The 25114-nt window shown below is 36.1% G+C and overlaps 1 protein-coding gene across 1 annotated transcript in view; it reads left to right on the top strand.

The window, feature by feature from the left end:
- The window catches only part of LOC121377180 (integrator complex subunit 3-like), a 58896-nt gene that overhangs the window by 1021 nt on the left and 32761 nt on the right, over positions 1 to 25114 (top strand). The window contains exons 2-18 of the mRNA XM_041505089.1: positions 1801 to 1884; positions 3216 to 3299; positions 4777 to 4890; positions 5545 to 5629; positions 6220 to 6286; positions 8496 to 8637; positions 11447 to 11576; positions 13347 to 13444; positions 14344 to 14391; positions 15310 to 15453; positions 17935 to 18022; positions 18687 to 18766; positions 19339 to 19430; positions 20188 to 20279; positions 21603 to 21764; positions 22799 to 22931; positions 24263 to 24320. Of these exons, the coding sequence (XP_041361023.1) occupies positions 1801 to 1884; positions 3216 to 3299; positions 4777 to 4890; positions 5545 to 5629; positions 6220 to 6286; positions 8496 to 8637; positions 11447 to 11576; positions 13347 to 13444; positions 14344 to 14391; positions 15310 to 15453; positions 17935 to 18022; positions 18687 to 18766; positions 19339 to 19430; positions 20188 to 20279; positions 21603 to 21764; positions 22799 to 22931; positions 24263 to 24320 (1701 nt within the window). The remainder of the gene's footprint in view (positions 1 to 1800; positions 1885 to 3215; positions 3300 to 4776; positions 4891 to 5544; positions 5630 to 6219; positions 6287 to 8495; positions 8638 to 11446; positions 11577 to 13346; positions 13445 to 14343; positions 14392 to 15309; positions 15454 to 17934; positions 18023 to 18686; positions 18767 to 19338; positions 19431 to 20187; positions 20280 to 21602; positions 21765 to 22798; positions 22932 to 24262; positions 24321 to 25114) is intronic.

Below are 25114 nucleotides of genomic sequence, written 5' to 3'. Positions count from 1 at the left end.
TCTGACTCCTAGGTGGTAAAGTTAATGTAGAGGCCTGTATACTATCCCAGACTAAAAATTTACTAGCCTGGAATGTGACCTGGTGGATTTGTCGAAGCCTGTATTAATATTAATGTTTTCATAGGATATATCTCGACCAAAACAGTCATTGAGGTATTTGACCCATCTCCCCCTATACCCTCCCACATGCACACCAAAGGCTGCAACTTAATGTAACTTTGTGTCTGAACTATTTGAATAGACATTTGAAATGAAGAGGGTGGGTTTGGGATGGTGCTCAGTGCTAAAGCACTCTCCTTGTGCTCAGTTGGTCTAGGATCGATGCCCGTCGGTGGGCCCTTTGGGCTATTTCTTGTTCCAGCCATCGATCCACAACTGGTGTAACAAAAGCCATGGTATGCATTATCCTGTCTCTGAGATGCTGCATATAAAAATCCCTTGCTGCTAATCGAAAAGAGTAGCAGGTTTCCTCTGATAATCTGCACCACATGTCCAATGCCATATAACCCTAATTAAAATGTGTTGAGTGTGTCATTAAAGATAACATTCCCTCCTTCCTTGAAATGAAGGAATTAAAAAGATAAATTTACATGTAACCTAGATATAATGCTGTGTTCGCTATATGACAGATTGCCAAACTTAATTAAATCTTAAATGTTTTTTTTTGACCATTCCCAAATTTTAGCATTTTCACAAATGTATGTAAACTAGGTGGGGTGGGGGGAGGGGGTCTGAGGGAGAGGTATTATAACGAAGTAATACGTGTATTTAAAGAACATGTCTGTTTAAATATACCTTACAATTTTTTTTTATGTTTACCTTTAGGAAGGGAAATGGTGGTTTAAAAAAAACCCCTACTCTTTGTACACTTTCTGAAAATGTTGACAGTTATTAGTGGTCCTTTATAATTATAAATTCTTTGCATTCATGAAAACATAATTTTAATGTTTTAATTTAGGTCATGAACATGTAACTTGAAATCAGACTTGATCATGGCAATATTACTTTATTAGTTTTAAAATGCTTATAGATTTATCAAATAAACACTGTCTTTGCTTACCACAAAAAACACACAAAAACAACAAACCCCAAAAAACTGAATAAAATTGAATTGTATCAATATTTAAAATTATGAACATCCAAAAAGTTTACTTTCAGATTAATAAATGCATAGATTTTTCATATTTTCTATCATTATGGATACCTTGTTTTGTTGTGTTAAAGGCATATTGTCACAGACCACTGACCTATTTAATGGTCTGACAAAGTACATGTATTACCTGAACAAAAATAATTTGATTTGTCCCTAAATGTACTTTATTCAACCATCTTCATAACCACCATGCTCCATTATTAATGACATTTTGTAAAAAATAATTGAATTATGGCAATGGTCCATAATTCAAAAACCAAAATTGATGAGAGGGATGACATGGATTTCACTCCGTCATGGTTCAGTTAAGGTGATGCCATAGCTAGATTTGTTTCCAACAATTAATGCAATTTTTATTTATTATCCGTTTTTACAGAAATACGGTACTTAAATCTGTGACAGTATGCCTTTAATATAGAGACCAAATTTCATCTGGTATTGTAAACAAAAAGACACATTTTTAAAACTTTACATTTTACTATCAAATATCATACAATGACATAAATGAAAATTTGTTTATGAAGTTGTGCATTAAATTAGCATGAAGTCTTATCAGTATAGCAATACATTGTAGTTGTACATGAAAATATTTAAATGTCTATTGTAAAACCTAATGGCTTGATATACAATTTGTTTTATTTTTTCAGCGTTTAGAAAAATGTTACAATACAGTGCAGAGTATGCTGGCAGGGCTGTCCGAGAGAGAAGCGAATGATGTATTGAATTCACATGTTAGTCCAGATGTCATATTGAATTAATTTGTAGCCCTGGATAAGGCACACTTTAGCAGCATTGTTTGATAGGTTATTTGGCATCAAAAAAATATCTCAGAGGGTGGGACATTGGCCTATTTCTTGTTATACCCAGTGTACCACAACTGGTATGTGCTATCCTGTCTGTGAGATGATGCATATAAAAGATAATGGGAAAATGCGTGTTTCCTCTTTTAGACAATTATATCAAAATTACTAAATGTTTGACATCCAAAAGCCAGTGATTAATAGATCAATGTACTATAGTGGTGCCATTAAACAAAACAAAACAAACTAAAAAAACCTCAGTGATATACATTATATATACTATACATGTAGCAGTTCTTTCTCTGAATACCGGCGTCGTGGTTACGCCATCGGTCTACAGGCTGTAGGTACTGGGTTCAGATCCCAGTCGAGGCATGGGATTTTTAATCCAGATACCGACTCCAAACCCTGAGTGAGTGTTCCGCAAGGCTCAATGGGTAGGTGTAAACCACTTGCACCGACGAGTGATCCATAACTGATTCAACAAAGGCCATGGTTTGTGCTATCCTGCCTGTGGGAAGCGCAAATAAAAGATCCCTTGCTGCCTGTTGGAAAAGAGTAGCCTATGTGGCGACAGCAGGTTTCCTCTAAAAACAGTGTCAAAATTACCATATGTTTGACGTCCAATAGCCGATGATAAGATAAAAAAATCAATGTGCTCTAGTGGCGTCGTTAAATAAAACAAACTTTACTTTTTCTTTCACTGAAGATTTGACTTGTGATATAATACGATCAACACTCATTTTGTGTGAACAACATTATCTATAATCTGATTCTTGCTCTATTTGTTTTAAAAAACATTTTTAAATTATAAGCTTAGATAAATAAATAAAAACTACATTTGTACATAACAATTAATATGAATTCTTTACTAATATTATTTTATATTTTAGGTGAATAATTTTTGATAAAATTTGAACAAAACATTGAAACAGTTATTATGGTTTGGTGCGAGAAATTGCTTTCGCTTGTATGTGCCGATGCAAAACAATTGCAGCTTGGTTGAAAAACTGCTCGCCTCATCATATGTTGATATTACTAAATAATTTTATTCAAAATTACTGTGTACATGTATTTCACGCTAAGAGCAAGTAATTGTTCTCCTACATAATTTCAAGAGAACCGTGTATTGCCCACCATCAGTTTTCAAGCCATAAGTACTGAGTTAAATATTATTTAGTAATTTTTGTTTACACATTGTTATGAGTAAATACAGTAAATGAATAAACTTTAATCCTGTGGTTTTTTTCTTGTACATTTAGGTGTCGAAGGGTCTGGCCCAACATGAAGAAGTTCAGTTGGGTTTGTTGTTCTCGGTGCTTGTCGATCCTAAGAGTGCTGCTAAGGTTAGTCCATGCTCCGTCTATTATTGACAATGTTTCAGGGCTCAAATTAAGAATTTGTGCGAAACAGCCCATTAATGGCAATTTTAAGCCTGCATATGACATTTTTCTTCTAAAAGTTACTTTTGTAGCAAATAAACATGACTGAGATTAATTTGTTTTGTATGTAGACATATTTCTAATGTACAAATGTTAAACACTGGCAAATAATGTTCACCAGGTGTATACATAAAAATAAATTTGCCATCATTGAGTAGCTTTACTGTCAGCAGTCCTTTTTTATCCAGTGGCAGAAAAGTGCCGTCAGTGATGCTCCCGACCTACGGCAATTTATATCTCAATGACAGCAATTGCCATTTGTGTTGTCGTTAAAGTTCAAACCCTGATGTTTGGATGGTTGTTTGTAATGTCTGGAACTTCACTTTCATTCATGTAAAGGGGGTAGGACATAGTTCAGTGGTACAGCACTCGGTCAATCTGGGATCGATCCCTGTCGGTGGGCCCATTGGGCTATTTCTCATCACAGCCAGTGCACCACGACTGGTATATCAAAGGCTGTGGTATGTGCTATCCTGTCTGTGGGATGGTGCATATAAAAGATCCCTTGCTGCTAATCGGAAAGAGTAGCCCATGAAGTGGTGACAGCGGGTTTCCTCAATATCTGTGTGGACCGTAACCATATGTCTGATGCCATATAACCGTAATTAAAAATGTGTTGAGTGCGTCGTTAAATAAAACATTTCTTTCTTTTCTTTCATGTAAAGTTTCCATTCATGAGTCTGATTACACGTACGTTACAGAATATACACAATCTACAGAGATCTTCAGGGAAATATTTTACTCATTTGTTTCAAAAACATAACACTGTTTTTTACATAAGCAGCAGCTTTAACAATTATGAATTTTAATTTTTTTTTTAATCTGATGCATGTGCAGGAATTTTAGCAAGGGATGATTTACTCTAGCGAGCAAAGTTTATAAGGGGTTCTAGACTTCTTTCCCCAGGAAAATATATATATAAAAAAAAAAATCAAAAACAAAGAGGGATTTTAACCCCAAAACCCTCCATCCTGCACACATGTCTTCTAATATAGCTACGCTTGATTCGCAGTTGGTCTAGGATCGATCCCCGTCGGTGGACCCATTGGGCTATTTCTCGTTCCAGCCAATCCTTCACAACTGGTGTAACAAAGGCCGTGGTATGTACTATCCTGTCTGTGGGATGATGCATGTAAAAGATCCCTTGCTGCTTTTCCTCTCAGTATATGTGTGGTCCTTAACCATATGTCTGACGCCATATACCATAAATAAAATGTGTTGAGTGCGTCGTTACATAAAACATTTCCTTCCTTCTAATGTAGTCGCGGTCATATTATTTTATATTTTGTTCAGAAATTACAAACTGTATGTACATGTATACTGTACGCGAGTTATGATATCCAGTTACTGACTGTTTGTCCTTTGTGTGTGTACGTTTTAGAGTTACCGAGATATGACCTTGATCACAAGAGATGGGCTCAACATTGTCCTCACGAAAGCCAATCAGATTGTCTATGAGAAATGGCTCAAGATTAACGATGCTGCTCGAACACAGGTATGTTATAGATTAGGGCCTCCACGAGTCCAGTATATTGGACTCGAGTACTCGAGGGTCAAACTCGACCCGGACCCGAGTACCCGGCGCTTACACAAGATGATAATGAGACAAAGGAATATAACGTAAAATTGCATTATATAGCTTAATTCCAGCACTGAACATGAATGCCAAATCATGCCATTGTATTGCATTTAGAAACCCGTTGATACGTTCAGTATTGTGACGGACGAACGGACGGCCAGATTAAAAAAGAAACTAGTAAATAGTCATATAATTATCGTATAACTTGTATCGTTGATTAGTTACTGCTGAACTAGTTGCTTTACATTGTCTCACTTGTACGGGTACTCGAGTCCTGTGAATGGACTCGAGTCCTGTGAATGGACTCGAGTCCTGTGAATGGACTCGAGTCTTTGCTAGACTCGACCCGTGCCCGAGTACTCGAGTACTCGTGGAGACCCTATTATAGATACTGATCATTAATTCATTTAAAGACCTTGCCATGGAAAAAAACCTGCAGGGAGTGATTAATATAATAATAATATTTACTGTAAACGGTGAACATTTTTCTTTTTTGCAGGAAATAATTTTATGTTTGTTTTCTGTATAAAGCTATCACTAACATTAATTTTTGTTTTTGTAATTTTGTAGATTGTTTGGTTTTGTAAGGAGCTGGTGCGTAACAATGTGATGGGTGCCGACAGTGTTTGTCAGTCGTTAATCAGACAGATATCAGGTTCGTTTAGTGTCTGCTGTGTACAAGTAGCTGTATTTTTATTGTATATTTGAATATGCTTTGTGTTTGTGTGAGTGTGTGTGTGTGTGTGGCATTTTGTGTGTGTTTGTGGATGTGGTGCGTGCAGATGTGTTTGCACTTGAGTGTGTGCATGCATGTGTAATACCGGTGAGCCTTTGTGTGTGCTTGTATTTCTTGTATGGTATGTTTTTTATTTATTTTTTTATTAAATTATATACTTAATAAAATTACTTGTTATTTTTTTTCCCACTGCCCCCTTTCATTATCTCCTTTGAAATCCGTCTCATTTCTTCCCAATCTGACAACTCCTATCTTTCAACTTTTTTTCTCTCTGTCCACCTCCACATCCCAGTCCGTGTCTCTCCAACCGTGACAGGTGCTTGTCGCTTGTGGCTAGCTGTGCCACACACCTGTCATTCTCCATCATCTGTGGGCTTAGTCTGACCACTTAGGGGAGTGGATTGTACCTGATGTTTAGAAGTCCCAGATTATTTCTTACTTGTTAGAAACAAAGTAGGCCTCTTTATATACCATGCTTTGATCCACCGATCCATCTGTGTTTGTTTCAGGAGGAGACGTGACGCCCAAAAACATCTGGCTGGCCGAGAATATGTTGGATGTTTTCATGGAATACAGGTGAGAAGTAACTACATGCACCGGCCTCGGTGGCGTCGTGGTTAGGCCATCGATCTACAGGCTGGTAGGTATTGGGATGGGATTTTTAATCCAGATACCGACTCCAAACCCTAAGTGAGTGGGTTTAATATGTAAGATTAATCGTAGAAATATTTTATTAGTCGGAAACATCTTACAATGCACCGGCATCGGTCTACAGGCTGGTAGGTACTGGGTTCGGATCCCAGTCGAGGCATGGGCTTTTTAATCCAGATACTGACTCCAAACCCTGAGTGAGTGCTCCGCAAGGCTCAATGTACCGTATATCTTCGCCTGTAAGTCGATCTCGGCTATAAGTCGAGTCCCTAATTTCAAGCCCTGAAAACTTATTTTTTTATTGACCCATTTATAAGTCGACCCATGAAAAACTACTTATAAATATTGAAATATTTCTTATTTTCAGCACATGAGAACAATAATATTTGAACAAAAGAAAATTATTTTACAAACTTCGGTTTTCACGCTTTGTACATCGCAATATAATCAGACTATTCCAATCAACCTATCATTATTACATAGCATCAAAACGAAATATTCCCTTAGTAGAGAGTGAAAGCTGTTTGACTGTTACTGTATAGTACTGTACAGATGGTTTTGTGCGCAGACAACAACTTTATTTATAAACACTGACAACAGATCACTACGATAAAACTGAAAGTATCACGCCATATTAATACATGTAAGGAGGATAACTCTGGAAAGTACACTGGTTTTTGTACCAAATGATGTGTGTCCCTATTGCTCTAGATAGTGAACTGCAGAGATCAGTCTATTTTAAGGGAAAGCTCAGTAATATTCATGAAGTTAATCATCGCCAAAACATTGTTTGAACAACCATTAATGCCAGTGACCAGATTTCAAAATAAACTCAGGCAACAGGTAGTTAGTATTGTTTACATTTTTACTATTAGTGATGACTGTTAATTTAACTAAGTGGACTGTTGGCTTGGCATGTGAGTGAGATCGTACGCCTTTTCGCATAACTAAAACCGTTCTAATGCCAAAAAAAAAAGGTTATAAAAAATAAATGTGTCAAATTAACATATTTGAGTATAAATACATGGCATACTTCAACAATAAAACTTGTAAAATAATCCCCAAAACTAATATTTTTTGGTGAAATTTTTTTACCCTCTTATAAGTCGACCCCCCAAGTTATAAAATAATTTTTGGGTGAAAAAAATTAGACTTATAGGCGAAGATATACGGTAGGTGTAAACCACTTGCACCGACCAGTGATCCATAACTGCCAAGTTTTGCACGTAAACATAAATCTACGACTAAATTACAATTCTTATTAATACTAACAGTACAACTAATGTAGTTTGAAGTAAAAAACATTAATTTTCTTTAGTCTTTAAAATGTTCCATCTTCCATAATGATGTAAGTTTCTTTGTGAAATAGATGCCAAACATGTGTAAACGTATGACCTGAATAATTGCTAGTCGCAGGTGTAAACTTACAATGTTTTGTGAAATAGGCCCCTGACTCACTTTTCCAGGCATAATGTGTGGGTTTTTGGTTTGTTTTCAATATAATAAAAATAAAAAATAAAATAAGATACTCACCTTCCAAAATGGTAGGTCGGATTATACCCCCTTCTCCCCCCCCAACTTTTTTTGCTTTTTTGGGTATTGCTGAATGATTTAAATTGGGAACAAATTAAAAAGAAAACCAAATATAGTTATCAACCTTACTTGACCAACCTACTAATAAAGTATTTAAAATTTCTAGTGAATCTGACAGAAAATAAAACAAAAATGAATTTATTTATTTATTGTCCAGAAATAAGTAAATTGTGCATCTAATTATATAGTGCTGTTTTATTATTTCCCAAACGTTTCTCCTTTTCTCCAACGTTAATGCAAAATGAGGCTATTTATATTAAAAAAAATTAAAAATTAGAGGCCTCTGGCATATCCTCCCCCCTAAATCTCCCCTCTCCCCCCCACCTTTTATATTTTCCTGTCACCCAATAGGATGACTTATAGACAGTATGTGTTGCCATGCCCAGTATAAAATCCTGGTGGTGGATGAGATGGAAAATAAATGGGTATTATTAGAATGCAAAAAAAAAAAATCTTTGTTCCATTTGACATACGATTTTCATGTCTCATTCATTATTACTCTTAGTTCTTTACAATAGAAATAATTTTGTTCTCTTTTTAGATCGTGGTTGGAAAAGAATGGCAGTTTAGCAGCTACAGTTGTTTACACGTACCTGAGAGTTATCATCGACCACGGAGCACAGATGTTTTCACACCTGCGTCAACGAGAGGTGGAGCTCTGTGTGTCCATATTGAGAGAAAAGGTAAATGATTTATTAGTTACTGTGTCATGATGGGGTGTCGTTAAATACTCTTTTCATTTATTGTACTAATTAAGGCACAAGATTTTTATTTGGCACAAATTCCACTTGTCTAATCTGTGGATATACAGGTACGTAATTAATAATGCATAGATAGACAAACATGTACAAAGACACATACATGTAAATGGAATCTACTCGGTCTATTTGTATAGAAAGTGACTGGTACAGATTATGCATTGCGGATTACATATATACGCATATGGAATACGGACAAATGCAGGGCTAGCTCTGAGTCTAAATTATCTAAAAAATGCTAAACCTATAGCTATTTTTCAACAAAATATCTATTGTCACACAATTTGCTTTTACCAATTTAAAATAAAATTTGCAATTGGCAAATTTGGCGATTGACAGTGACAGAGCTAGGCTTGAAATGGAATTTGCACCTTACTGTACCAAGTAGCATCTCAATGGACCAAAGTTCAAATTTACTCAAACATTAATTAAAATATTTAAGACTGCCTTGCCTATTGGTTATAAGATATCATACATTACAGAACTTGTCATAAAATGTTGTGTTATATAGCTGGTAAATTAGTGTAATGTTGATTTGAACTGATGGAGCTATTTTTAACTATAGTTTGTTTTGTTTAACAACACCACTAGAGCACATTGATTAATTAATCATTGGCTATTGGATGTCAAACATTTGGTAATTATGACTTGTAGCCATCGGAGGAAACCCGCTACATTTTTCCTAATGCAGCAAGGGATCTTTTATATGCTCTTTCCCACAGACAGGAAAGCACATACCACAGTCTTTGACCAGTTGTGGTGCACTGGTTGGAATGAGAAAAACCCAGTCAGCTGAGTGGATCCACTGAGCTGGTTCGATCCTACGACGCAAGCACCTCAAGCGAGCACTCAACCCACTGAGCTAAATCCCATCCCTTTTAACTGTAGTGTCTTCCACATATTTGCATTAGATTGTTAAAATATACGGATACGTCAAATAAACAGGAAGACGATTTAAAAAAATCAAGATCAGTAATCAGAAATTGAATTGAAGGGTTCCAAATGGCATCCACAAACTGAATAATGAATCATTTAAAGGCATTTTGTCACAGACCACTGACCTATTTAATGGCCTAACAAAGTATTACCTGAACAAAAATAATTTGATTTGTTCCTAAATGTGCTTTATTCAACCATCTTCATAACCACCATACTCCATTTATTAATGATATTTTGTAAAAATAAATTGAATTATGGCAATGGTCCATAATTCAAATACTAAAATTACCAAGAGGGTTGACTTGGATTTCACTCCATCATGGTTCAGTTAAGGTGATGCGATAGCTAGATTTGGTTTCCAACAATTAATGTAATTTTTATTTATTATCCATTTTTAAACAAATAAGGTCCTTAAATCCATGACAGTATGCCTTTAAGATCATTATTTAATAGATGGGGGCGGGATCGAAGTCGGTCGCTAGAGCACTTGTCTGACGAGCTTGGGTCGAAGGGTAGAATCCCCTCGGTTTACTATTTTATTTGGTTTTCCCGGCCCAACCAGTGCTCTACGACTGGTATATCAAAGGCCGTGGGCTATGTGGAAGTGCATATAAAGCATCCCTTGCTGTCACTGGAACAACATGTAGCGGTTTTCCCCTGAAGACTACATGACGAAATTGCCAAATGTTTGACATCTAATAGCCGATGATTAATAAATCAATGTGCTCTAGTGGTGTCGTTAAACAAAAATAATTTGATTTGTTCCTAAATGTACTTTATTCAACCATCTTCATAACCACCATACTCCATTTATTAATGATATTTTGTAAAAATAATTGAATTATGGCAATGGTCCATAATTCAAATACTAAAATTACCAAGAGGGTTGACTTGGATTTCACTCCATCATGGTTCAGTTAAGGTGATGCGATAGCTAGATTAGATTTCCAACAATTTCTGTAATTTTTATTTATTATCCATTTTTAGAGAAATAAGGTCCTTAAATCTGTGACAGTATGCCTTTAATCATTCCAAATATGTGCATTTTTTGTTATATCAATGAAGTTGAAAATACTTAATACTAATATACTTAAGCATATTTTTTTACATGCAAGAATATGCAGGCATTGTTTTGTTTACTCATTTAGACCGGGGGGGGGGGTGGGGGGGGGGGGGGGGGGGGGTGGGATCCTCAATGGCGTCATGGTTAGGCACATCAGTCTACAGGCTGGTAGGTACTCAATGGCGTCATGATCCCAGTCGACAGGCATGGGGATTTTTTCGATCCAGATTTTACCAGACTCTCAAACCCTGAGTGAGTGCTCTGCAAGGCTCAATGGGTAGGTGTAAACCACTTGCACCGACCAGTGATCCATAACTGGTTCAAAAAAGGCCATGGTTTGTGCTATCCTGCCTGTGGGAAGTGCAAATAAAAGATCCCTTGCTTCCTGTCGTAAAAGAATAGCCTACATGTATGTGGCGACAGCGGGTTTCCTCTAAAAAAAAAAAAAAAACAGTGTCAGAATGACCATATGTTTGACATCCAATAGCCGATGATAAGATTAAAAATCAAGGTGCTTTGGTGGCATCGTTAAATAAAACAAACTTTACTTTGTTTAGTGTTTTGATGCCAACTATAATGAGTGTCCGTTATCACCTAGACTATTTGCCATCAATAAAGGCCAAACTGAACCACAAGCCAATCGAGGTGTATATGTATTTCCTACCAACAAAAATAATTTAATTATAATTTCAAATTATAGTTTACGGAATATCTATTATATTTTTGTTGCAGTGGTCTGATTGTATGACGATTGGTCGGGACCTGATCCGGTTGCTGCAGAATGTTGCTAGGATACCAGACTTTGAGAAACTCTGGAAGGACATTCTTCACAATCCCACAACTTTATGTCCAACCTTCACTGGTATGTAATGTAAAATCAATATGACAATTTAAATAATACTGTTAGTAGTATACAGTGCTCGAACTTACGAATTGGTCTCCCACAGCAAATTTTTAAAGAATTGCCATGGGTGAAACAGCCCACCGACAGCAATTTTGAGCTGGCCTATGGCAGTATTTTAAAAGTGACTTTTGTAGCAAAGAAACACGATTAAAAGGTTATTTTTCTGTATGGAGACATATTTCAAATATGCAAATATTACCGGTAAATACTGGCAGATAATGTGCACCGGGTGTATACATTTTATCACAGTTGAAGAGCTTAACTGACGGCACAAAAATGCCATCAGTGATGCTCCCTACCTATGGCAATTTATATCTCAAGAACCGGCCTCGGTGGCGTCGTGGTTAGGCCATCGGTCTACAGGCTGGTAGGTACTGGGTTCGGATCCCAGTCGGGGCATGGGATTTGTAATCCATATACCGACTCCAAACCCTGAGTGAGTGCTCCGCAAGGCTCAATGGGTAGGTGTAAACCACTTGCACTGACCAGTGATCCATAACTGGTTCAACAAAGGCCATGGTTTGTGCTATCCTGCCTGTGGGAAGCACAAATAAAAGATCCCTTGCTGCTAATCGGAAGAGTAGCCCATGTAGTGGCGACAGCGGGTTTCCTCTCAAAATCTGTGTTGTTCTTAACCATATGTCTGACGCCATATAACCGTAAATAAAATGTGTTGAGTGCGTCGTTAAATAAAACACTTATATCTCAAGAATGACAATTGCCGTCGGTGCCATCATTACGTTTGAACCCTGAGTATATTGTATTTCTTCAGGTAGTGTTTATATCCAGATTTGTTTTTCTGGTATAGCTTTTGTAGAAATTATTACACATTGTCAAGTGATGTAGGTAGAACCGAAGTTAATTGTCTTGCCAGAAATAAAATACATGTAGGTTTGGTTGATTTTAAGTTCAGAAGGCTTGTTTTTTTATGTTCTTAATTGTTTTAAAAGATCTCTGGTATTATTTGTTTGCAGTGTTTATTATATAACATGTAGTGAAATACATGTATCTTAAAATATCAGTGAAATAAAAGTATTATCAGTCACTCAGTGATGATAACACATTTTAGAGTGAAAAATTTCACTATTTCACTCTAAAATGTGTTATCGTCACTGTAGAGAGTGTTATCTTCACTGTAAGAAAGCTGGAACTATTTTGCTGCTGGCATTTTAAAAATAAAGGTAAATTGCCAAAAGTTATATAATAAATCAAAAAAATTAAGTTTTTTGTCAGATATGATTTATATCTCATCTCGTGAAGTTTGCAATCATGTTACACTTGTCACACAAGCACAACTCGTGAGATATGATTGCACACTTCACTTGATGAGATATAAATCATATTTGACAAAAAACATGAAATATCTTTTTATATACATATATATATATATATATATATATATATATATATATATATATATATATATATATATATATATATATATATATCTATATATGAAGAGTTCCATCGCAAAACGCGATAAACGCCACTATACACACCCAGTCCTAAAAACGGTTTATTCCAAACCACCATACACACTACGCCAGTTTCTCTGCAATCTGCGATATATCCTCAGACAATCGTATCACATTTTGCTGAAAACTGAATTTGAACTTGTGTTTGTCTACGTGCGAACAGTATCTGAGTGGTGTTCACACTATGGTTTTTAATATGGCGTTTCACATGAAATATCCTCTATATATTTAATGTTTTTGTATTTTATGCTAGGTGTTCTCCAATTGCTTCACACTCGGACGTCAAGGAAGTTTTTAGTTGCACGGTTGACACCAGACATGGAAAACAAACTCGTCTTTCTCATATCTAAAGTAAGTAATCATTCTATTATAATAAATATACAGAACTTCACATACGTTGTTTTCGCTTCCTATTTATTGCACGGGTTTATTTTGCGCAAGAATATATACCATGTTCTTTTGCAAAATAAACGAAAATAAAAGAAGCGATGTCATAACAACACTTTGTTAAATCTATGATCAAAACTCCTTTCATGGATTTGCTTAACGTTAAGAATCATACTCTTCGGCAGCCTTGTGTAATGTTTCAATTACGATGTGACGTAATCTGTAAATCATATATGACGTCAGTAAATAAAATGCGCTAACTGCAGTAAAATTAGAAAGGGAATTCCCCATTTAAAAGTTCCGGTCCAGATTGCACATATGTGTAATACAAAATAAATTTATTACACGGTTTGAAAATGTCTTTATCACTATAGTAAGATTGAATAGGTATGTAATAAACAAACTTACAGCACAAACTAGTTTTATTAAAATTTTATCTACAGTAAGTATAATTGTTGTAAGGTCCTGAAACAAAAGTGTGTGTTTCAGGGAATGTGCCCCCAAAATTGGTAGAGTAGGATTTTTTCAAAAACTACATTCACACCTACAGATCAAGATAACATAAGATATGTTTGTACTTTTTTCACCTACCAGTTAATAAAAAAAACCCCCAAAACCCCAAAATTGGATTTCCTTTTTTTTTTTTAGGGTATGGCCTTTTTTCTAGGTAGGTCAAATGCATGGAAAAGATGGTGATGTTCTGAATTAGTTCATTAATATGTTGAACATTGCCGGTTTAAACTGACCAATTAAGTAAAATTTAAGTAGAACCGAGTTTCTTCTCTTCTAATTATGTGATCAGTTCTCAGAAATAGTTATTTTGTTTTTATGTTTAAGATTAAAACATAATATTTTATTTCCAGGTTAAATTTGGGCAGCAGAAGAGATATCAAGACTGGTTCCAGAGACAGGTGAGTTACACTTTTGTCAGGTGACATCTAGCTCAGTAGAGCAAGCGCTGGAGGAGCATCCACGGGTAAAAGGATCGAATCCCCTTGGCGGACCCATTCGCTGATTGGATATCAAAGGCTGTAGTATGTGCTGTTCTGTCTCAGGGCTTCTAGAATTTTTTTAAAATCCACTAGCCATCGGATCGGTGATTTGTTTTTAATTTACCAACCACAATTAAAAATTCACTAGCCCTACTTTACTTTAAGTTAATACAATTCTACTTAATAAGAGTAATAATCAGATTTATCACCTAAACAGGGAGACAAGAGCTTAAAAACACTAACATTGGAGTTTGGGGTGGGACCAACATATTCATATTTACAAAACAGACTTAACTGCAACATTTGACCCTTTTTTTCACTAGCCATTGGGCATGGCAATAGTAGTTATTTACTAGCCCAACATTGAATATCACTAGCCATGGGAGTGGGGCTACCATAATCTAGAAGCCCTGCATCTGGAAAAGTGCATATGAAAGAATCATCACTGCTAATGGATAAATGAAGACTATGAATCACAATTGCCAAAAGTTTGACATTAAGTAGCTGATGATTAATATTTCGGAATGCTCTAATGGTGACGTTTAAACAAAACAAACTAACTTTATTGTATTGTGAGGTATAGTAAATTAGAGAAAAAAGAAATTAAATTAATGTTTAACTTAATAGACCCTTAATTAAGTTTATTAAGCAAAAATGCACTTAAATAAATAAGTGTAACTTAATGAAAGTGTGCTTAAATACTAATTGTAACTTCCCAGCCCTTAAATAAGTGTGCTTTAATAAAAAATGCTCATAAATAAACACGGTTGCTGATTGTTTTTTTTAAAACAATTAATGTATGTGATATGTTCTTCAATGATTTTCATTTATTTTCAGTATTTATCCACTCCCGAAAGTCAATCTCTCCGCTGTGATATAATCCGCTATATCTGTGCTGTTTTCCACCCCTCCAACGAGCTCCTGTGTTCTGACATCATTCCAAGATGGGCTGTGATTGGTTGGCTTCTTACGACCTGCACGGTTTGTATTTTGATTCAAAATCTTGGACTTCGTTTTTATACTATTTATAATATGGTATATTTGTGTTAACTCTTTCACCATGACAGGCCGGTATACCGGCTAGCGATACCAGTGCCTCTCACCACGACAGGCCGGTTTAGCGGCTTGTAACACCTGTTCATATTTGGCGCCGAGTGACGCGTCAATATTATAATTAGACAAAATCTCGCGCGACCATAGCTGCCATGTGACACACTGTAATGGCTGCGCCCATGTTCTAGCGAATTTTGAATGAGTTTTTCCAAGTTTATACTGATATTCTGACTGTAATTAAACATGAACCTAGGTGACGAAATTTCGTCTGTTGAAAACAATGGTTGCGATTCAGATGACGGGTTTTCCGATGATGAAATGTGGGATAATATGGACTTTGGTGCATTTGATTTAATCGAGATTGGCGATCGTGAACGAAATGTCATTCAACATGATACCGATGACGAGTTACAAGATGACTTGCCACTGTTTTACCATGCGCCTGAGTTTACCTGGACACATGAGCCATATTCGGTTACCTGCAGATCAACGTTTACTAAAAATCCGGGGCCCGTAAAAGTGTTTGACGTCAACACAAACGACATAGAGTACTTTTCGCTATTTTATTCCAATACAGTGTATGGAAAAATTGTGTAATTTACCAACATGAATGCCAAAAAAAAAGCGTGTTACAGATCCTGCTAACAACAAATGTGTGTGGTATGATATTTCTGTTGATGAAATGAAAGCTTAATTTTGCAAAAGCATTGTAAATATATTTTTAAAATTATAACTGGAATGTTAATTAATTAATTAAGTACATTTGTACTGTTTTTTTTTTTTAAATTACCAGTCCTACCTACTCAAATAGGTGAGTAATATGCATAGTTTACCTGTAATTACCAGATTTATACCTGTTGAATCTAACATTTTTAAAGTATTATTTTTTTATCTAGACAGCCGTCCATTCACCTTTCTGGAAATGTATAGCCTATAACTAAAATTAATGATAAAACAAGTAGTTTTATCCTTTAACAAACATGCTCATAAATCTGCTATTTAAACTCAGTATGCAGGGAAGGTCAAGACTGTAAAACTTAGTGGTGAAAGAATTGATGTTCTTGGTGCCAGCCAATGCTCAAGAATGTGTTCTTCAAAAGTCATGATGACACAGAGAAAAGATACTTTGACAAATAACTTATCCACCCTTAGTTAGTTTGTAACAACATTAATATCACAACATGTTTGTGTTTTATCTTGTAAATATGCAAACGACACCAAATTTGTAAAGTTTTCTCTTGATCGATCCCCGTTGGTGGGCCCATCGGGCTATTTCTAGCTCCAGCCAGTACTCCACGACTGGTATATCAAAGGCCAGTGTATGTGTTATCCTGTCTGGGATAGTGCATATAAAAGATCCCTTGCTGCTAATCAAAAAGAGTAGCCCATGAAGTGGCGTCAGCGGGTTTTCTCTCTCAATATCTGTGTGGTCCTTAACCATATGTCTGATGCCATATAACTGTAAATAAAATGCATGCATTGTTAAATAAAACATTTCCTTCCTTCCTACAACACAAAATTTATGCACACTCATTGGTAGTTGGGTTATTCCGACTAGCCACTGGAATTGTAGGGAGGAGTTGCATGTAGCAGAGTTGTCCTGTTAAAGGGACATTCCAGAGGTTGCTGCATTGTAAGATGTTTCCGACTAATAAAATATTTCAACGATTAAACTTACATATTAAATATATTAACTTGTTTACAATATCAGTGTCTGTATATTCAATGTGTTTCTGGCCGTCTTAATATTTCTAAGAAGCCCAAACAGGAGTTTGTCTTCAAATAATTTTGTATGTACGAAAAAAAAAACCCATATTTTAGGAAATAAAATGACTTTTAACTTCGTACAAATATTAGAATGATAAGAAACATGTTTTATATACAGCCACTAATATGTTATGCAGAAAAATATATTTGATATAATTACAATCATTAAAAAGTCTCTGTTATTCGATAACATCTTAAAAATTGCAGCAAACTCAGGAATGTCCCTTTCAGTAATCAGTAAAAGAGAAACTAATCAGTTGTTTTTTCCAGTTCTAACCATAACATTCTTGTTTTATATATTGTCTAACAATAGGATGAGTATTGTTGTTATATTAATATATCGGCTAATGTTTTAACAAACAGTGCATCAAAATAGGACATTTTTGTTATTTCCAAAACAATTCCCTTTCCTTAACTGTCAAACCATACTGGAATTACTGACAAAAAACACTTTGAAATATTGGCTGGCACAAGGTGTGTAACTGGCTCTGTGGTTTTTGTTTCAAATTTGAAACAGCCTGTGATCTAATAATAATTGGTAGCAGTGGCTTTCACATATTAAATTAAATATATTGATTAATCAACATTGCTTCTCACAAAGTTAATAATATAAATTAAATATATAATTAAATATTATTTTAGTCTAATGTTGCTGCATCTGATGCGAAGCTGGCGTTGTTTTATGACTGGTTGCTGTTTGATCCTGAACGAGACAGCATTATGAACATTGGTAAGTAATTCAGTTGTGTTAGGTCATAATAAAATTAATGCTTAATTTTCATCCTGGCCTAACCTAGGTTGTTTGGGTTTTTTTTTTTTTTTTACTGGGCAAAAACAAGTAGACCTTTAAACATATATTATTCTCGGTGTGCAGTATGAAAATAGTGGAGAGAGAGAGAGAGAGAGAGAGAGAGAGAGAGAGAGAGAGAGAGAGAGAGAGAGAGAGAGAGAGAGAGAGAGAGAGAGAGAGAGAGAGAGAGAGAGAGAGAGAGAGAGAGAGAGAGAGAGAGAGAGAGAGAGAGACACACACACACACACACACATACAGACAGACACAGACAGACAAACACACAGAGAGAGAGACAGAAAAAAGGAGAGGGAGAGAGACAGAAAAAAGGAGAGGAAGAGACACGGAGAGAGAGAGAAAAAGGAGAGATAGATTGGAGACAGAGAGAGGAGAGGGAGGGAGGGAGTTTAAAAATGGTTGTTTGTTATTGTTTATATTAATTAATTATTTTGTAATTATGGTTGTTATTGTTATTTGTTTTTGTTGTTAGTGTGCCTTCAGGAGATTAGCTGAGTGTTGCTACCTGAGTTTACCTTCTTGAAATAAAGAATTTATTATTATTATTAATATATTTTGTTATTATAATATATGTAATTTAATTTTTTAGAGCCTGCTATATTGGTGATGTATCATTCCATGCGTCCACACCCAGCAATCACAGCCACATTGCTCGACTTTCTCTGCAGGGTAATACTGTGTTGTAACAGACACTTGGTGATTTATTTTATGCGTGCTAGAAGTGTAGAGCATTAATCTGTGTTTAAATTGATATAAACAATTTCAAAAGTAGCAATGGTAGCAGTGGTTTGTTTTCTCATTTTCTAGGCCAAGTACCAGAATTGCCATGTTGATATCCAATTATTTCTTAATAGACAACGCGCTGTTTAAAATGTCTTTCATATTGTATCCTATAGTTGACATTAGTCAAGTGTTTTTGTTTGTAATACCAGTAAACAATTTACAAAATTTGCAGAAGTTACGTCCAGGGGTCGGAATTCTCCTTGGATCAGCTGTTTTCCTCTCATGGAACATTGTGTTTCCTCGCATTTTAATCGTCCTTTCCTCCAAAATGTGTCAGATGGCACAGATTGTAACCTAGGATTTCAAGCATTTCTGGGACCCCTCTAGATTTCCTCTTTTTTACAGTTCACCAATTCCCACCCCTGTACATAGGTTCAGTGTTCTAGTTTTTCATTCATTAGTCGTTTAGTTGGATGTCAATTTTATATTTTTCGTCTTTTGTTTTTCACTCTTTGTAGATCATGGTGAATTATTGTCCAATGTTCTCAGCGCAGGTCAAACAAGGCATCTACACATCATTGAAAACTATTAGGGACAAGAGAGTTTTACCGTAAGTAAATCTATTACAGTGAAACCCCTCTAAACCCGACACCCTCGGGACCAAGTAAAAAGTCTGGTTTTAAGAGATATCTGGTTTAGAGAGGTTCTTTTCTGCACAGATATATTTAAAAAGGGACCATGAAAAATGTCCGGTTTTGAGGAAATTCCGGTTTACAGAGGGTCCGGTTTTGAGAGTTTCACTGTATAATATACTTCTGTGTAACAAGTCTTCCTTGAAATGTCGTTAGCTATTACAATGGAGTGCTTTATAGTTCAAAATTATAACTGAAGTTTAATGGATGCCAATGTGATCTTGTAATTGTTTTATGTTTTTTTGTCATTGTTTCGGTGGCGTCGTGACCAGTTAGGCCATCGGTCTACAGGCTGGTAGGTACTGGGTTCGGATCCCAGTCGAGGCATGGGATTTTTAATCCAGATACCCACTCTAAACCCTGAGTGAGTGCTCCGCAAGGCTCAATGGGTAGGTGTAAACCACTTGCACCGACCAGTGATCCATAACTGGTTCAACAAAGGCCATGGTTTGTGCTATCCTGCCTAGGGGAAGTGCAAATAGAAGATCCCTTGCTGCCTGTTGTAAAAGAGTAGCCTATGTGGCAACAGCGGGTTTCCTCTAAAAGAAAAACAGTGACAGAGTGACCATATGTTTGATGTCCAATAGCCGATGATAAGATTAAAAAAATCAGTGTGCTCTAGTGGCATCGTCAAATAAAATAAACTTTACTTTACTTGTCTTTGTTTTTTTGCAGGTCACTTTCTCCTTTGTTTGATAATTCCAAACTAGACCGGGATCTCCGCAGTCTCTTGCGGGAACACTTCACAGAGTTCTGTTCACATGAAGGTATTTCTCGGATGTACCACCTTTCTGCTTTTATATTTATGCTGGGGGTGGGACATAGCCCAGTGATAAAGCGCTCGCTTGATGTGCGATCGGTCTGGGATCGATCCCCGTCGGTGGGCCCATTGGGCTACCGTACTTCTCGCTCCAGCCAGTGCACCACGACTGGTATATCAAAGGCCATGGTATGTGCTATCCTGTCTGTGGGATGGTGCATATAAAAGATCCCTTGCTGCTAATCGGAAAGAGTAGCCCATGAAGTGGCGACAGCGGGTTTCCTCTCTCAATATCTCTGTGGTCTTTAACCATATCTTTGACGCCATATAACCGTCAATAAAATGTGTTGAGTGCGTTGTTAAATAAAACGTTTCCTTCCTTATATTTATGCTGAAATATATCTATAAAACTTGTAGTCCATTCCAGCCTTCATGAAAGTATTCTTCGTCAGTAATTTCATTGTGTCTCATTGTAGGAGATAGGAATAGAATATTTTGAACTATCAAAAATTAACTGTTTTTAAATGCAGTTTAATTAACTTTTGATTGAGGAATATATAAAATAGCAGTAGTTACCCACACTAAAAGCAAACGATTTTTATCATTTACCAGATCTCATAGAAAGTCATATGTAGTTTGATTGTCAGATTGTTGGTTAAGTAAGGGAGATAACTCTCTATTTTTATTTCAGTGAATTTGACATTACTTTTCAGCTATCTCCCTTCCTTAATAAACCAATTAATAAAGTAAACTTTAATTTCCGCTGAATCTAGCTGTCAAAGAGATGGTGCACACACATGCATCGTGTACTTACGTGCATGAACACACATGCATCATGCACTCACACACACATGTACACACACTTGACCGTTACAATCTATGTCCAAACATGATTAGGTTATTCACTGGTTATGTAATTCAGCAACCGACTATTGGCCATCTAGTTAAAATTCACAAACTGACTTTGGGTTACATAAAATTGAAAAATATTGCCCCCTGTGTTCAGTTGTGATGAAGGTTATATGGCGTCAGACATATGGTTAAGAACCACACAGATATTGAGAGAGGAAACCCGCTGTCGCCACGTCATGGGCTACTCTTTTTCGATTAGCAGCAAGGGATCTTTTATATACACCATCCCACAGACAGGTTAGCACATACCATGGCCTCTGATATACCAGTCGTGGTGCACTGGCTGGAACGAGTTGTTACAAGGGAGAATCTGTCTGAGAATAACCTCATGAAGATTGAAAAACTAACTTCGGGTTAACTAAAGTTTATAAACATTGCCCGCTGAGTTTTAAAATGTATCATTGTTTTGTGTTTTCAGTTGTGATAAAGGAGGATCTGTCTGAGAAGAGCCTGATGGAGATCGACAACCGGAGTAACATCGGAGAGAACCACCTGTCTCCGCTCCCTGGTAACATGTCCGACGCGCGCTTCAGTGACGAAGACGACGACTCGCCAACCACCACAGAGATGCCCGAGTTCGGTAAATCAACTTTGATGACGTTTGTTTTGTTTAACAACACCACTAGAGCACATTGATTAATTAATCATCGGCTATTGGATGTCAAACATTTGGTAACTGACATAGTCTGTTTGTTTTTATTTAATAACACCACTAGAGCACATTGATTAATTAATCATCAGCTATTGGATGTCAAACATTTGGTAACTGACATAGTCTGTTTTTGTTTAATGACACCACTAGAGCACATTGATTAATTAATCATCAGCTATTGGATGTGAAACATTTGGTAACTCTGACATAGTTTGTTTGTTTTTGTTCAACTACACCACTTGAGTACACTGACATAGAGTCTTAGAGAGAAAACGCGCTACATTATTCCATTAGTAGCAAGGGACCTTTTATATGCACTTTCCCACAGACAAGAAAGCACATACCACAGCCTTTGACCAGTTGTGGTACACTAGTTGGAACGAGAAAAACCCCAATCAGTTGAACGGATCCACCGAGGTGGTTTGATCCTGCGACAAAACACCTCAGGCAAACACTCAACCGACTGAGCTAAATGTCGCCCCCCAGCTTTTAATAAGATTCACAGAGCAAGTTGGGGTGTCTGTTATTAGTTTCGTAAAACTAGACCAGTAAATAAATCAATAAATAACCAGTTCTCCACTTTTGTTATATCAGACTTTGAATTATGAGTTGGCGAACTGATCAGTTGCCTGCTGCTTGGTTGACTTAATAAAATAACGAGAAAATGATTTAAAAAAAAAAATGTCCTTGCTTAAAAGATGAGATTGATATTTAGAATTTATTATTTACTCTAAATGTTTTAAAATCAAAATAAAATGCATAGACTGCAGTTACTTGTTTTACTAAAGCTGATATTTATGAATACCAGCTTTTAATATCATAAATATCCATCTGTGTTTTTACAACAAAGACATTTACAGACTTGTATTTATCAACAGAACTCTTTTTCTGGTTGCCATTCGTCATCCGTTTTAACATAGCATGTTACTGAAAATGTTTTCTTTAATATCTTTGTGAATCAGGGAAGCCGAAACAAGAAATAGAGTTCGTACCAATCGAGGAACCCACCAAAGTGGAACCCGTGGATATTTCAGAACAACTCGGTCAGCTGTCTGGTGACCTACGCGACCTCACAGCCCAGCTACAGAGTGAATCGTAAGTTAAATCTGTTACCCTGTGTCGTGTGTCTTTGTGTATATACACATAGAAGCTGTCTAGTGACCTACACGATCTCACAGCCCAGCTACAGAGTGAATTGTAAGTTAAATCTGTTACCCTGTGTCGTGTGTCTTTGTGTATATACACATAGAAGCTGTCTGAAGACCTCACAGCCCAGCTACAGAGTGAATCGTAAGTAAAATCTGTTACCCTGTGTCGTGTGTCTTTGTGTATATACACATAGAAGCTGTCTGAAGACCTCACAGCCCAGCTACAGAGTGAATCGTAAGTTAAATCTGTTACCCTGTGTCGTGTGTCTTTGTGTATATACACATAGAAGCTGTCTGAAGACCTCACAGCCCAGCTACAGAGTGAATTGTAAGTTAAATCTGTTACCCTGTGTCGTGTGTCTTTGTGTATATACACATAGAAGCTGTCTGAAGACCTCGCAGCCCAGCTACAGAGTGAATTGTAAGTTAAATCTGTTACCCTGTGTCGTGTATCTTTGTGTATATACACATAGAAGCTGTTCAGTGACCTATGTGACCTCACAGCCCAGCTGCAGGGTGAATCGTAAGTTAAATTTAAAAAGGGTCTGTGAAAATTATCCAGTTTTGAGGGAATTTCTGTTTACAGAGTGTCCAGTTTTGAGGTTCCATTGGACCAAATCAATTGCTATTGCCGATAATGTTAATGTTTACTAATAAAACTGATATAAGCAGTGTATCAACACACCCAGCTCAGGCAGTACGGCAATAAAAAGTGTGGCACCTCACATTTAATCTACCTGCAAGAAAATGAGATTCCCTTACAATTTAAGATATTTAATTAATGTTTTTATTAGCAACCATAAATGTTTATTGAAAATAGCAGTTCCATTTTTGGGTGTACCCTGCACTAGTTTCAACCTCTGGTATATACTACATAACAACTGTATAACAATAAAAATGTATTTATTTATTGCCAGTGGATAATAGTATTTGCACAAATAATCAATGTCATATATTACTACCAATCACAGCCACAGCTGATTTTACTCCGTAAATATTTGACCTGTGCACCTTGAACTTTGACACAGAACTCTCTTCTTTGGTACCATGCAACCTTGAGGGGTTTCACTGTGTGTGTATGCACAGTGCTACTAGTTAACTTTGGTTTCTTTTTTATACATAATATTGTGGACTATTCATGATTGTATAAAAATTACTCATCGTCAAATTAGGTGGCAAAAAACATTAAATTTGTTTTTGTATTTTGTTATAGTTAATTAATTATGCGTTTGTTTATTAATTATGGTATGATAGTATATGTTAATTAATTCTTTTTAGGGACCAGGAGCTTCAGTGTGAAACCATTGATCGATTGATGCAGGCTGTCATACAGGAAGTAGGCATTTTATTGTTAAGACTTCCATTTGTAGATGCCATCCTAAATATGTGTTAAATGTTTTTGAGACAGAATTTTATTCTAATTTTTTTTAGTAAACTCACCTGTGATATTCATAGTTTTACCCCCCCCCCCCCCTTACACTGTTTTAATTTAACTTTTGAATTTTTATATTAATTTTGATCAATGTATGCATATTCTTACCTGTTTGGCACCCACTTTTATTGCTGTGGTGTCATTAAATGTCTGTTTGTTCATTCATTCATTCATTCATTCATTCATTCATTCATTCATTCATTCATCTATTTATTCATTCATTCATTCATTCATTCATTCATTCATTCATCCATCTAATCACTCATTCATAGGCTTTGTCAGTTTGTGTACAAATTCAGTCAGCCCATTTCATACGAAACTCCAGTAGAATCAAGTATATTTAGACATATAGAATTATCTGAGTATAATAAGAATACTAATATTTTGAAAGGAGCTCTTTTTTTTAACAATGATTAAGTTTATTTTCCTTTTTATACATTAATGTGACCTCACTGAATTCTTCATATCCAAAAATCCACTTGGTTCCAACTTCCACCAGCCAATAATTATAGAGTTTTCTCTTATGTTAAAGGCATCTGGTTCTGGTCACATGACTTGTATTTCCTTCTGTTGTCTTCATTTGTGAGTTCTGCTTATGTTTTACTTCAGCTCTCACGTTTAAATATTCTTGAACATGGATTAATTAGTTTGTGCCAACAGATTCTTGATTTGAGAACATGTGCTTTTTTGTTGTTTTT

Source organism: Gigantopelta aegis, chromosome 2 (genome assembly GCF_016097555.1).
Source record: "Gigantopelta aegis isolate Gae_Host chromosome 2, Gae_host_genome, whole genome shotgun sequence".
Taxonomy (NCBI): domain Eukaryota; kingdom Metazoa; phylum Mollusca; class Gastropoda; order Neomphalida; family Peltospiridae; genus Gigantopelta; species Gigantopelta aegis.
The sequence above is the reverse complement of the archived record's forward strand: the minus strand, read 5'-3'. Positions and strand labels throughout refer to the sequence as shown.